At 48.4% G+C, this 14820-nt stretch overlaps 1 protein-coding gene across 6 annotated transcripts in view; it reads left to right on the top strand.

Annotated features, from left to right (window-relative positions):
• Nucleotides 1–14820, top strand: part of frmd3 (FERM domain containing 3) — a 277660-nt gene that overhangs the window by 142579 nt on the left and 120261 nt on the right. For all 6 annotated transcript variants that reach the window (XM_038804886.1, XM_038804887.1, XM_038804888.1 and 3 more), the window contains 2 exons: nucleotides 5478–5575; nucleotides 10880–11003. In XM_038804886.1, coding sequence (XP_038660814.1) covers nucleotides 5478–5575; nucleotides 10880–11003 — 222 coding nt within the window. The remainder of the gene's footprint in view (nucleotides 1–5477; nucleotides 5576–10879; nucleotides 11004–14820) is intronic.

The raw sequence follows: 14820 nt of genomic DNA on the forward strand, positions 1-14820 counted from the left end.
GGAGTGAAAACCGGAGTGTTTCACTCCGGCATCGGAGGCCGCTCCTCGCCCCCATTCTCCCACCCCAGGGGGCTAGGAGCGGCGCCGCGTCAATTACGCGTGCCGGGCCTTGATGCCTGCGTCAAAGCGGCGCCGCGTAAATGACGCAGCTGGCGGCGCTTAAATGACGTCACCCGCACATGCGCAGGTTGGCCGGCACCAACCCGTGCATGCGCGGTTGCCGTCGTCCCCGTAAAGACATGTCGGATGGATCTTGCGGGGCAGCGGAGGAAAAAGAGTGCGTCTTTTAGAGACGCCGGACCGATGATCAGTGGGCCCCAATCGCGGGCCAGACCCCTCCTGAGCACCCCCCTGGTGCTCGATCCTCCCCCCCCCCCCCCCCACAGGCCCCACACGCAGTGGTCGCGCGCTGTTCATGCCGGCAGCGACCAGGTGTGGTTGGCGCCGGTGTGAACCGGTTGGATTAGGCAGGCTGCTTGGTTCATCCGGGCCTGAGAATCGCCGCTCGACCGTTAGAAATGGCGAGCGGCGATCCGAGCGGCCTGTCGTAAAACGCAACACGTTGTTTTGGGGGCGGGGTGGGAGAATCGCGTGCAGGTGCCAGGGCGGCGTGGCGTGAATCGCCCGGCCCTCCCGCGATTCTCCCACCCAGTGTGGGGGTTGGATAATTGCGCCCCTTATCTCTCCACCTGCCCCTGGGTATTACTATAGTTTACAGAAAGCACATTTTTGCTTCGGCTACATCCATCATTTTGTCTTTGCAGACCTACGTTATTCACGAAGAAACAGTTTATTATGGATTCTACAGTTTTTTATTGGTTCAACAGTATTGAACAGGGGGAACCAGTGGCAGAGCAAATCAATCCTCCCCAGGTATTACTGTAACCTGTGCACTACCATAACCTGACCAAGGTTGCTAAGATAAGACTCTGACACTTGTAACAGCTGCTGCTTTAAACACTCTGCAGTGATTTCTCGCTCTCCGGCCTGGACTGCTTTTCAGCTTTCAGGCAGGGGTGACTGATGAGGATCGCGGATGGGTGGTTTCTGTTTGGGGTCTCTGGTGGGGGTCTCTGATGGGGGAGTCTGATGTGCGGCTGGGGTGTTGTGGGGTTGGGGGCACCCATTATTCCTGTGGTTGGGGGATGGGATGCCCCTACCTTTGAGCGGTTGGGGGGGGGGGGGGGGGGGGGGGAGGACACCATTTGCATTGTAGGAGGGAGATGACCCATTGCTGGACCTCGGTATTGGGCCGCCCACTCAAAATGGAATCTAGTGAGCGCTCCTCCACGCATAGATTAGCATGCTAAAGGAGAGAAAATCACACCTGGGAGCATCCCTAATGCTAGTGGAAACAAGTATAGATTCTCCGCAAGTGGGAGTACTTAGTCTACAGAACGGAGAATCCAGGCCAATGGATAGGGGGTCCTTGACCATCACTATACTCCTTCACCACCTTCTAACTCAGAGTATGGGGAGTGTATAATTACAGTCTCTTGAGAGTGACATTGGCTCCATGGTTTATGATATCCTCTCTTACGACAACAAATTGCCTGCTCCTCTGCCAACCTCTGACTCATTGCATTTGTTGATTTCTTACATCCAGGGATCAGATTGCTCAGACCAATGTGAAGGCACAATAATTTATAGCTAGGCCCTCGAGTCAGAACTGCCAATTATGCCCCCCCCCTTCTGTCCTCACAGTGGATGACCATCTTCCACGCTGTTATGATAGAGGAACCTCCTGGTCACCTTACCTCTTATCTGTATCCTGCCCCTTAACAGCATCATCCAAAAACAGGTGTTAGTTTTCACGAATACACTGACAACAGCCAGCTCTACATCACCACCGCCTTTGTTGACTCCTCCACTGTTGCTAAATTATTAGACTGTTTATCTGTCATCCAGTATTGGAGACGCAGAAATATCCTTCAAATAAAACACAGTGAAGACCAAAGTCATTGGGAGGGATTTTTATGCTCCCCCCATCTGCGGCATGTTTTGCAAAAGTGGAGGTGGCCTACCCCCGTTGGTCAGTGGCGGGATCTTCCCATCCCGCCACTATCAAGGGGGTTTCCTTATTTATATCCTCCACCCCCAGGAAGGGGTGGGGGGAAAGAGATGAGGAGAGAAGATGGGCCGACGCCTGTGAGTCTGGAACATGCCACTGGCAGGAATGGCTGGAAAATCCCACCCATTGTCTTTTATTCCTAATATGGGGCGAAATTCTCCGACCTCCAGCAGAGTCGGAGAATCGCCTGGGGGCGCCTAAAATCCCGCCCCTGCCGTGGCAGAGATTCTCCGCCACCCGGGAAGTGGCGGCGGCAGGAATCTCGCCACTCCGATCGGAGAGGCCCCTGCGGTGATTCTCCGGCCCGGATGGGCCAAAGTCCCGCCGCTGGGAGGCCTCTCCCGCCGCCGAGGTTTAAACCACCTCTGGAACGGCGGGCTCAGCGGCGCGAGCAGGCCCCCGGGGTCCTGGGGGGGGGGCGGGGGGGCGATCGAACCCCGGGGGGTGCCCCCACGGTGGCCTGGCCCGCGATCGGGGCCCCCCGCTCAGAGTCCGGGCCAGTGCCCTGGCTGCACTATCTTCTTCCGCGTCCGCCACGGCCTCCGCCATGGCGGAAGCGGAAGAGAACCCCACATCGCGCATGCGCCGGCAGTGACGTCAGTGGCCAGCTGCCGCTGACGTCACTGCCGGCGCATGCGCGGACCGGCGAAAGCCTTTCGACCAGCCCCGCTGCCGGGGGCGCCAGTTTTTTGCGCCGGTCTTCTGGTGGCACCCGCTCCGGCGCGGGGCTGGCCCCCAAAGGTGGGGAGAATTCCCCACCTTTGGGGAGGCACGACCCCTGAATGGTTGGCGCCACTCCCCTACTCCGGGAATTCCCCACCTTTGGGGAGGCACGACCCCTGAATGGTTGGCGCCACTCCCCTACTCCGGGACCCTCCGTCACGCCGGGTAGGGGAGAATGCCGCCCATGGATTGTGATTCCAACCCCCCCTCCATCCCCATTGCAGCTGGCACACCTACCGCTATTCCCGTAGAATAACAGGAGATCCCCCAAATGGGGTTCGCACCAGACTGCGGAACTTGACCAGATCTGGTTCACGTCCTCACTGGGCATGAACCAGACTCTCAGATTTAAACTTATTTAAATATGCTCAGCCCATTTGATGCCAGTTTCTTCTGGCTTCCACGATTCACTGCCCCGCAGCGTGAGGCTGGTAGGAATCACTACTGGTTTCCAAAAAAGGATGCCAGAAAGCAGTGCCAAGCTGCAAAGTGGAACTGGCAAGGGACGGAGCTGGAGAGAGGTTATGGCCAGGACAAATGGAGGGGGGGGGGGGTCATGATTGGGGTTCCTGAAGAGGGGCCCTGAAGAGGGCGCATGGAGGGGAAGGCTGAAATGGGGGAGAGGTTCTGAAATCGTGGTGGGGGGCTGAAAGCGGGGGCTCCTTCGTGTCCCCATAGCGGTGTATCACTCATTGGGATGGGGGGCCCGATGCCGGTGAGGATGGATAGGGAAGGAGGTAGATTACCCTCAATACAGCGTGGTTGTGGAGGTGTGGGCGGTAATGTGAAAATTTAGTGATGGGGGTTAGTTTCCCCTCGTGTGTCAAGGGTTGTTGTGCTGCACATGTCTGCCAACTCCATCCCCCTCCCTGATAATCGTGAAGTGATGCGAGCAACCTTCAGGTCTTAATTGACTGAGATGAGTTTCCAATCACATCAGCATCGTTACTAACACTACCCATTTCTACCTCTGCAGTGTCACTTGTCTCTAACCCTGCCATAGTTTATTTGCTGCTGAAACCCCTCCAGTTGATTGTTTCAGTGCACTTTGGCCAGTTACCCACATTCTACATTCACTCTGTAAACCTGAGTTTGTCAAAAACTCTGCTGTCCTCATTGATCTACATTCACCAGAGGTCAGGCAACTTCTTGAATTTTTAAATTATCAGTCTTGTTTTCAAATCTCTCCATGGCCTCACTCTTCCCTATCTTTTTAATCTCCTCTAGCTCTCCAACTCTCACAAGATATCTATGCTTACCTAATTGTGGCCTCTTGAGAATCCCTGATTTTAATGCTCCACCATTGGTGACTGTGTCTTCAGCTGCATTGGTCCTAAGCTCCAGAATTCCCTCCATAAAACCCTCTGCTTCTCTACGTCTCATAACTCCTTAAAGATGCTTCTAACCATCTCCCCTTGACATTCAAGGGCATTCACATCACTGAATCTCCCCCTATAAACATCCTGGGACTACCCTTTACCAGAAAATAAACTGGACCAGCCATGCTTTGACTACCAGAGCAGGTCAGAGGCTGGGAATTCTGTGGTGAGTAATTCCCCTTCTGTCTCCCTGAACTCTGTCCACCATCTACAAGATGCAAGTCAGGAGTGTGATGGAATGCGCTCCACTTGCCTGGATGAGTGTAGCTCCAATAACACTCAAAAAGTTTGATACCATCCCAGGGCAAAATAGCCTACTTGATCAGAACCCCATCTACTTCCAGTGTGTACCCTCTACAAGATGCCCTGCAGCAACTCTCTAGATCTCCTTCGGTTGCATCATGCAAACCTGAAACCTCTATCACCTAAAAGTATAAGGACAGCAGATGTTGGGGATGTTATCATGTGCAAATTCCTCTCCAGGTTGCACACCATTTGATTTGGAGCTATATCACCGTCCCTTCATTGTCACTGGATCAAATCCTGGAAACACCTTCCGAATAGCACCATAAGTGAAACTCCATGAGATATTCTGCAGTGGTTGACTAAAGCAGCTCACCAACATCTTGTCAAGGGCACTAAATGCAGACCTTGCTAGTGACAATGACACTCCACAAAAAAATTAAAAACTATAAAGGTTATTAAACCTGCAAGGTGCTTGATATTTAATAAAGAGGCTTTTTAATTGCACTGTAGCTAATCTTCACACTCTTAGTCATCTAAGAAAATGATATTTGTGGTAGTAGTGCTGGAGAACATTCAAAATGTGGATGGAAGGAGCAAACCAAGTGTTGTGACTGTGGTTGTGCAGGGTTTGATGAGGAGAATCTCTCTTCCACAATTTGTGGCCATACTTCTCTGACATCAAAATCTGGACTTGGTCTTCCTTATTATCCTCTTCTTCCTCAAACCTTTCTTCATCTTGTTCCTGTACTGCTTGTTCCTATGGTGGCTGCAATACTTGATATTTCCAAATGGCATAGTTGTGTAGCATCTAGCAGACCATCGCAAATGCTCCAGGGGCTATACTACAGGACAACACTGGGTTAGTCCAGGCATTATTTTCTTTAGAATGCTACTGGGTTGCGAATGACTGCTTTGGGTTGAATGTGGCTCTCATTGTATTGATGCTCAACCTTTGTGCCGGGAAGGTGAAGTAGGATTAAAATCAGGGCCTGGTGTATTAGCTTTGTATATTAAACATTTTGTGAAACAGTTGTTGATTTAAATTTGTTACTTTACAGGTATTTATTGTACCTTCAAATTAAAAGGGACATATTTCATGGACGCCTGCTTTGCTCTTTGTCAGATGCTGCTTCCTTGGGTGCATATACTTTACAAGGTAGGTTCCCAAACACAATATGATCCATTTTGGCACATTATTAGGATTCATTTAAGTTACTTTGAAAAAGTTGTTTTCAAACCAAATATCACTCTACTGATAAGACCGATCAATTATTCTAAAATGAAGTGGATCAGCTTATTGTTTTTCATTATTTCATAACGTAACAATGGTTAGCATTTATGCACACGTAGTGCATTTTTCTAGTATTCTGCAGTGGCTGAGAACTGAAACAGCAAATTAACTTCAAATTGATTACTATCTGCTACCACTGTTGCAAGGAAGTACAGATACCAAAATATAACTTTGTAAAAAAAAAGTGAGAGAAATTGCCAAAATAAGGACTTCGGTTACATAAATATTGTACTGCAGTCAATTAGAATCATAAAATAGTTCCAGCACATAGGAAATCCATTTGGTCCATTTGAGTTCTTGCCAGTGTAACAGCAATTTCGCTCATCCCAAACTCCTGCCTTTCCCACACATTTTTCCCCCTTCAGATGCTTATCCAATTTCATTTTGAAAACCACGATTAAATCTGTGTCCAACAGGCCCGCAAGCAATGCATTTCCAGATCACAACCGCTCACTGCGTAAAAGTGTTTTACCGAGTGTCACCTTTGTTTTTTTTGCCAATCACATTAAATCTGTGCATCCAGGCTCTTGAATATTCTGCTACTGAGAACATTTTCTCTGTCATGACCCTTCAAGATTTTGAACACCATTCACAAATTCCCTCTCTGCCTTCTCAGAGGAGAACAACTCCAGCTTTTCCAACCTAGCCACAAAACTGAAGTTCATCACTCCTGGAACCATTCTTGTAAATCTTTGCTAAAGCCTCTCTAAAGCCTTCATATCCTTCCTAAAGTGCGCTGCCCAGAATTGGAAACAACACTTCAGCAGTGGCCAAACCAGAATTGTATAAAGTTCATAGGTTCACAAGACATAGGAGCAGAAATAGGCCATTCAGCCCATCGAGTCTGCTCCATCATTCTATCATGCCTGATATGTTCCTCATCTGCTACCCAAAATGCTACAGATCAAGAGCTGGATTGCAATATCAGCCAGAGCATCTCCTCCCTAGAACACATGGCCCAGGAGCAGGAGTAGACAATTTAGCCTTCCAAGCCTAACACCGTCAATGTGATCATGGCTGAACCCATCCTGGCCTCAACTACACCGACCTACCCGTTCTCCATAACCCTTCAACCCATTACCAATTAAAAATCTGTCTAACTCCTCCTTAAATGTATTCACTGTCCCTGCATCCACTGCACTCTGGGGTAGCGAATTCCACAGATTCCAACCCTTTGGGAGAAGTTGATCATAAATTTACAATTATTTGGGGTGTGATTTCACTGAACTTGAAATTATGCTTTGAGGTGAGTAGATGCTGCTTGGTTTGGTTTTTTTCAGATTGCTTAGAATTTTCTGTGGTGAAATTGTTTTCTTAAATTTTATTCCCGAAGGAGCAACGCTCCCTCCAAGTTGGCCATATATGACGAAAAAAGGATACATTGCTTCAATGTGCATTTTGCTCTGTATGTAATGTTAGAGATACTGAGGCATGATTTTTGTGTGGAACAGCAATGTGACTTCATTGGTTAAGACTTTGGTTGAGCCCCGAACAGATTGCCAATGAAATTTTCATCACCTTCTGAAGAGAGATTACTGAGTGAGAGCGAGAAAGCGACTGAAGTTGCTGCCTGGTTTTCTGATTCTCCTGCGTTTAATGACCCCCAGTCTCGAGGGTAGCCATTGAGGACTCGTTAAACGGGACGGCATTGTAGAACAGTGCAAAGTACTGTGGCTTCACAGCGCCAGGGTCCCAGGTTTGATTCCCAGCTTGGGTCACTGTCTGTGCGGAGCCTGCACATACTCCCCGTGTCTGCGCAGATTTCCTCCGGGTGCTCCAGTTTTCTCCCACAAGTCCTGAAAGACGTACTTCTGAATTCTTCCTCTGTGTACCCGAAAAGGAGCAGGAGTGTGGCGACTAGGGGCTTTTCACAGTAATTTAATTGCAGTGTTAATGTAAGCCTACTTGTGACGATAAAGATTTAATGAAACATTTTGAAGACAGGGAAGTTGAAATGATCAGCTCGCAATTTAATTTGCCTTTGAAAGATTTAAACCAACACCCCTCATCCACCGTACATGTCAGAATGGTTATGGAGAAAATGTTTCCATTTGTGGGTGAATTTAGAATACCTCTGAGGGTGGGATGGGATATAAGAGACAGTAATAGATAAAACAAATAATTTCGGAGGAATTCCGTTACAGAGCATGTGCTGAGGATGTGGAATGCACTGCCAAATAGAGTGGTTGAAGCAAAACGTATTAGCACATTCCATAGGAGACTGGATGATTATTTGAGAGAGAAGGGGATAGAATGAAATGGCAGCAGGGTGAAAATAGGTAAATGGAATGGGAGCTGATTATGTGAAATATGAAAAACAGCAAAGACCAGTTGAACCAAAAGCATTTTCCCTGTGATGTGGTGCAGATTGTAACTATTGTGCAGCCCATGAAGGTAATTTTCTGTAGTTTCCATTGGAAGTGACATCAGGTAGATTTAGATTTATTTTCACGTGTACAGAGGTACAGTGAAAAGTATTGTTCTGCGTACAGTTCAGGGAGATCGTTCCATGCATGAAATCGTAGGACATACGATAAATACACAATGTAAATACATAGACCAGATATCATAGATCATAGAATTTACAGTGCAGAAGGAGGCCATTTGGCCCATCGAGTCTACACTGGCTGCTGGAAAGAGCACCCTACCCAAGATCAACACCTCCACCCTATCCCCATAACCCAGTAACCCCACCCAACACTAAGGGCAATTTTGGAAACGAAGGCCAATTTATCATGGCCAATCCACCTAACCTGCACATTTTTGGATTGTGGGAGGAAACCGGAGCACCTGGAGGAAACCCACGCACAGACGGGGAGGATGTGTAGACTCCACACAGACAGTAACCCAAGCCGGAATTGAACCTGGGACCCTGGAGCTGTGAAGCAATTGTGTTAACCACAATGCTACCGTGGTACCCTTTTACAGAGCAGAAGGAGGCCATTCGGCCCATCAAGTCTGCATCAGTTCTTGGAAAGAGCATCCCACCCAAGCCCACACCTCTACCCTATCCCTGTAATCCAGTAAGCCACCCTAACCTAACCTACCCTTTTTGGACACTAAGGGCAATTTAGCATGGCTAATCCAACTAACCTGCTCATCTTTGGACTGTGGGAGGAAACCGGAGCACCCGCGTTGCGAAGCAACTGTGCTAACCACTGTGCTACCTTGCCGGGTGATGACAGGCAAAAGAACATTTGTTTTGTCTTTCAGCTGCTTCACACTTGCCATTGTTATTCTATGGCTCATTGTGTGTATTGGGACACGTTTTATCTAGGCTGGTCCCGTGGGTTTGGAAATTTCCTGACTCGACCACCTGCCTTGCTCCGGCTTAGGCATCCTGACCCTCAAGAAAAGGCGCAAGATTGGGAATGTGGAGAAAAATCAGACTTCTTCCAACCAAATGTGATCATTCACACATCCATGTGCCCATTCACCGTGAAGATGAAAAATCTGTGTTTTGACTCAAAAATTCTGCAGTGATTCTCTCAGTCCCCTGCCATAACTTAAGGCAGTGTTTTTCAAACTTTTTTGCCCAGGACCCATTTCTACCAACCGGCCATCCTTCGCGACCCACGCCAGCCGATCCTCGCGACCCACCATTTTCTCTTGTCTTTAATGCGAGAGGTGAGCCTGGGTTTATATTCTATAGTCTAGAGTAGCAAAGAATGAGAAATGAGCTCACTGAAACAGGCATTATTCTCTCAGGACTCTACAGAGCAGATGCAGAATATAAGTTTTCCTCAGATGGGTGGTTTACAGCCTGGGGATATAGTCTGCAAATTACAATGCAACGATTTTAGACATAGATGCGGAGGAATTACTTAACTCAAAGTATTGTGAATCTTTTTAATCTCTGAAATTCACTATCAAAGACAGTTCTGCGGGCTCAGCCACTGAGCATATTCAAGACAGATGCAGGAAGACTGAATTGAATTTTTAAAAAAAATCTCCTGGGTCAGCGCTCTCAAGTCAGGAGGAGACTGTGCTTTGCTCTGGGCATGTTCACTGATGAGCAGGCGCACATGCACAGCACACCTGCATATTTAAAGCCGGTTGCGGCCGTCATTTTTAAAGCCTCTCGCAGCCGGCATTTTAAAAAGCCTGAATTCACGCGATTGGGAACGCCGCGATGGATGGCACTGTGACCGTCCGGACACCTACCCGCGACCTCCACTCTGAAAACGCCTGACTTAGGGCAACTTCACGTGGATACCTCATTCATTTAAAATGTTGCTGGAGCATTTGCCAGGGTGTTGCTGGAGCATTTGCCAAGGTATCGGGGAAGAAGTGAGGATTGATTTCCTGCAAATAAGGAGAAAATTCAAGAACAATAATGATTACACTTAAGGAAGTGCTAAAATGATGCACGGAATGAGGATAAAAGCTTGGGATCAGAAAGAAGGGTATTTGTCTTTGAGCGATAGTGTGCGGTAAGCATTATCTAATCAGCTGCATGTTATACATCCTACCAGATTATCATTCCCATTGACCTCCATAGTTAAAATAAAAGTTACAAATTTCTTTGGGACATACTTGAATGGCTCTTTTAAGAATCTAGTGGAGAACAAATGGAAATAAATCACATGGTATGTCCAGATGATGGTACTTATTACAGCAAGACCTTAATGGGCAAAGAAACAACAGCTGGCAGAGCATGATGGAGAGACCTGTGGTATTTAAGGTCAGACCCACAATGACTACTATTTAATATAGCTGGCAGTTTTGCTGTCAACTCTCCTTGCTGCTACATTTTAGAAACCCTCAGACAGAAGAGAGAATTGGTTTGACTTGCATTTCTGTGTCATTGGTGGGATGGGATCTGCCCCAGGTTGTTTTAATAGCTGATACTAGAAACCTTTGTGTAACAGATCATTTATTTTGAATTGCTTAATGAAATTGATTCCAGTAATTAGCAGAACATTTATAAAACCGTGCACATAAATGTGAAGTTTATTGCTGCAGTGTCATTTCAGTTTGCAGCGCAATGAACAAAATAGACTGTTCAACAGTACTCTGAAATTCATTGTTTCATGAATTTTCGCTTAGTAGATGGTACAGTTTTGATGGAAAACTAGTTTCATTTAGAAATGTATTATCATTAAAATTCCAATAACTTAATTTGCTGAACAGTTCATCGTATTTTTAAAGATGTTTCTCTCTTGGCAGCTGAGTTGGGTGACTATGAGCCACATGAACACCCAGAGGGTTACGTTGGTGAAATCAAGTTGTTTCCTAAGCAAACACAAAAGCTGGAAAGAAAAATGGAGCAGATTCATAAAAATGAGCTAAGGTATTTCATGATGCACTCGGTTCTTTCTTGACCTTTCCCTGGAAAGCTCAGTTTCTGTTTTTTGGGTTATTCTCAATGGGGAAATCTTAACTTTTTGTGGCATATTTTAATTGGGTACCTTTGGCCCTGATATGGTTTTGGCAATGTGTCCAGGACGCTGAACTGAAAACATCAATAGTTTTCTCACTAATGGATCTGCCATGTGCATGCAAAGAATCTCACGCATGACTGCAAATAGTAACAGAGCATCACAAGTGAACAGCTAACATTTTTACAACTTGTATGTACACAACAGATTTGGTACTTTAACTTCTTGAAATAAAAATACTTTTTCATAATATCTTTGCTAAACTACTGTTTTGGAAAAAGATTTTTATTGGGATTTTAACATTTATTAAAAAGATTTGTGTACATATAACAAAACAAAACAGCGCCATAGGCAAATACATAATCAAAGAAGCTGGGCAACAATAGTTGCATATACGACAGTTGCATACACAAACGGTTGTCACTCTGCCTGTGACCAAGGTTCCTGTGGTCGCATTCTGTTATTCACATGCATATTTACTGCCCATGTTAGAACTCTTGGCTTTCTTCATATGCGCACTCGTTCTGATGGGGGGAGGGAAGGGGGAGGGGGGGGAAAGGGGAGGGGGGAGAAGGGGGGAGAAGGGGGGGAAGGGAAGGGGGAAAGGGGAGGGGGGAAGGGGGGGAAGGGGGGAGGAGAAAGGGGGGAAAGGGAGGGGGGGAAGGGGGAGGAGAAAGGGGGGAAAGGGAGGGGGGGAAGGGGAGGGGGGAAGGGGAGGGGGGGAGAAAGGGGGGGAAGGGAGGGGGGAGAAAGGAGGGAAGGGGGAGGAGAAAGGGGGGGAAAAGGAGGTGGAGGGGAGGGGAGGGAGGAAAGGGGGGGAAAGGGGGGAGGAGAAATGGGGGGAGAAAGGGGGAAAAAAGAGGGGGGAGGGGGGGGGGTGGGGTGGGGGTGAGGAAAGAAGGGGGGGAAGAGGGGGAGTCCTGTTCCCCTATTTTGGTCTCGAGGGAGGTTAGGATAATCCACATCACCGGTTTTCCATGTGGGGGGGGGGGGGGGGGGTGCTATACAATTACATTAATGCTACAAGTTTCAGCCAGTAACTTACGTACCTCTACAGACATGAGCACAAGTGCTTGGCTAAACATCAAGTGCAGACTGGAATACACTGAATTTTCAGTTCTATTATTTATTACATAAAATATTGGCCAGATTATTGTTCTTGTTGGTGAAGGAATGGTGCTGGCTGTTCACCTCACTGATAAATGGCGACAGACTTTTTTGTGGGATGGGCAATAGATATTAGATGTATTTTCTGCACTCACGTGGTGAATTTCCAGGTGGCAGCAGGTGGCCTGCCATTAGTCGGTGGTGGGATCATGTGGTCCCGCCGTTTTAAATGGGATTTCCCTTCTTTGCAGTGGGGAAATCGGTGCTTCCAGAGATCACGGGACGGAATACTCCGCGATCCTTATCTCTGACCACACTCCATACCATATGTACGGATGTGAGGTTGGAGACAGGCCGGGCCCAGTGCCTCAAATGGAGGCTGTTCACGGACCTCCTGGTCGACAAGGCCTTCTGTCAAAAAACATCGCGGGCCATAGGTGACTACGTTAGTAACAACCAAAACGGGGAGGTCTCACCCTCCACGATCTGGGAGGCACTGAAGGCCGTGATTAGAGGAGAAATCATAGCCTACAAGGCAAGCAGAGATAGGGAAGAGAAGGTGGCCAGGCAACAGCTAGAGGACGGCATTCTGCAAGTCGATAGAAAATACTCCGAGGGCCTGACCGTAGGGCTGCTGGCGGGGAGGATGCAAATGGACTTTAACCTATTAACACCAGGAAAACAGTGTACCAACTCTGCCAAGACACGGGGGACCTTCTATGAACATGGAGACGAGGCTGGCCGCCTATTGGCTCACCAGCTGAGAAAGCAGGCAGCCACGAGGGAAATAGCACAGGTTAAGGATAGCAGAGGCAGACTGGTCACAAAACCAAAGCAGGTCAGTTGGGCATTTGAGACCGTCTACCGGGGACTGTACACCTCTGGGATCCCCAACGGAGATGCAGGGATGAAACAGATCCCAGACAGCCTGGAACTACCAGTTGTGGGGGAAGACAGGGGGAGCTGGAAGCACCAATAGATCTTGGAGAAATCATGGAGAGCATCAGCTGCATGCAGGCGAGGAAGGCACCGGGACCCGACGGGTTCCCGACAGACTTCTACAAAAACTTTGCACCAGTCATGGCCCCATACCTAAGGGACATGTTCGCGGACTCACTGGCAAGGGACAACTTGCCCCCCACGTTAGTGCAGGCCACAATCTCACTGATTCCCAAAAAGGATAAAGACCTGATGGAATATGGATCTTACAGACCCATTTCACCGCTGAACGTGGATGTGAAAATACTCGCAAAGGTCCTGGCCAAAAGGCTGGAGGGCTGCGTACTAGAGGTGGTCGCAGAGGACCAAACGGGCTTTGTCAAGGGTAGGCAGCTCACAGCGAACATCAGGAGGCTGCTGAATGTAATATTGACCTCCCCCCGGAGAGAGAACACCAGAGGTGTTCGACAGAGTTGAATGGAACTACCTCCTCGAGGTACTGGAAAGGTTTGGGCTGGGAGTGGGGTTCAGCTCTTGGGTGAGACTCCTGTACAACGCTCCCAAAGCGAGTGTCCGAACTAACACCACCAGCTCTGAATACTTCCAGCTGCAGAGAGGAACAAGACAGGGCTGCCCCCTGTCCCCACTCTTGTTCGCGCTAGTGATTGAACCCCAGGCAATAGCCATGCAGGACGCGAAAAGCTGGAAGGGAATCTGGAGAGGAGACAGAGAGCACAGAGTTTCACTCTATGCAGATGACCTGCTCCTCTATGTCTCAAAGCCATAGGAGGGACTGAAGGCAATACTGCAAATACTGAAAGAGTTTGGAACCTTCTCGGGCTACAAACTTAACCTGGGCAAAAGCGAGGCATTCCCAGTGAACCCAAAAGGGGGAGGGACAGAGCTGGAGGAGCTCCCATTCAAAACGGCCCAGAACAGATTCCACTACCTGGGGATCCAAATAGCCAGAGACTGGACACAGATCCACAAGTGGAACCTGACCAGCCTGGTGGAGGAAGTAAGAAAAGACCTTCAACGGTGGGGCTCACTTTCAATCTCCCTGGCGGGGAGAGTGCAGACGATCAAGATGAACGTACTGCCAAGGTTCCTCTTCCTGTTCAGATCCATTCTGATCTTCATCCCCAAGGCCTTTTTCCAAAATGTAGACCGTCTGATCATGGAGTTTGTGTGTGCGTGTGTGTGTGTGGGGGGTGGGGGTGGGGGGGGTAAGAACCCGAGAATCCTCAAACCGACACTGCAAAGAAGAAAAATCAAAGGGGGCCTGGCCTTACCAAACCTGCAATTCTACCACTGGGCAGCAACGATAGAAAGAGTGAGGGGATGGGTACAATAACCCGGCACTGATTGGGTACAAATGGAAGAGGCGTCCTGTAAAGGAACGATCCTCCAGGCCCTGGTTACAGCAGCACTCCCAACCTTCTCAAAAAGATACACAACGAGCCCAGTGGTAGCGGCCACGCTGAAAACGTGGACCCAGTTGAGACAGCACTTCGGGATATCTAAAATGTCCCCAATGGCCCCCATCTGCGGCAATTACAGATTCCCCCCAGCCATGCTAGATACCACCTTCAAAAGATGAGGCAGGACAGGGGCACACTTGACCAGCGGGGATTTCTACGTAGGACGCAGACTGGCAACACTGGACGAACTGACAAAGAAGTG

Source organism: Scyliorhinus canicula, chromosome 8, assembly GCF_902713615.1.
Source record: "Scyliorhinus canicula chromosome 8, sScyCan1.1, whole genome shotgun sequence".
Classification (NCBI taxonomy): domain Eukaryota; kingdom Metazoa; phylum Chordata; class Chondrichthyes; order Carcharhiniformes; family Scyliorhinidae; genus Scyliorhinus; species Scyliorhinus canicula.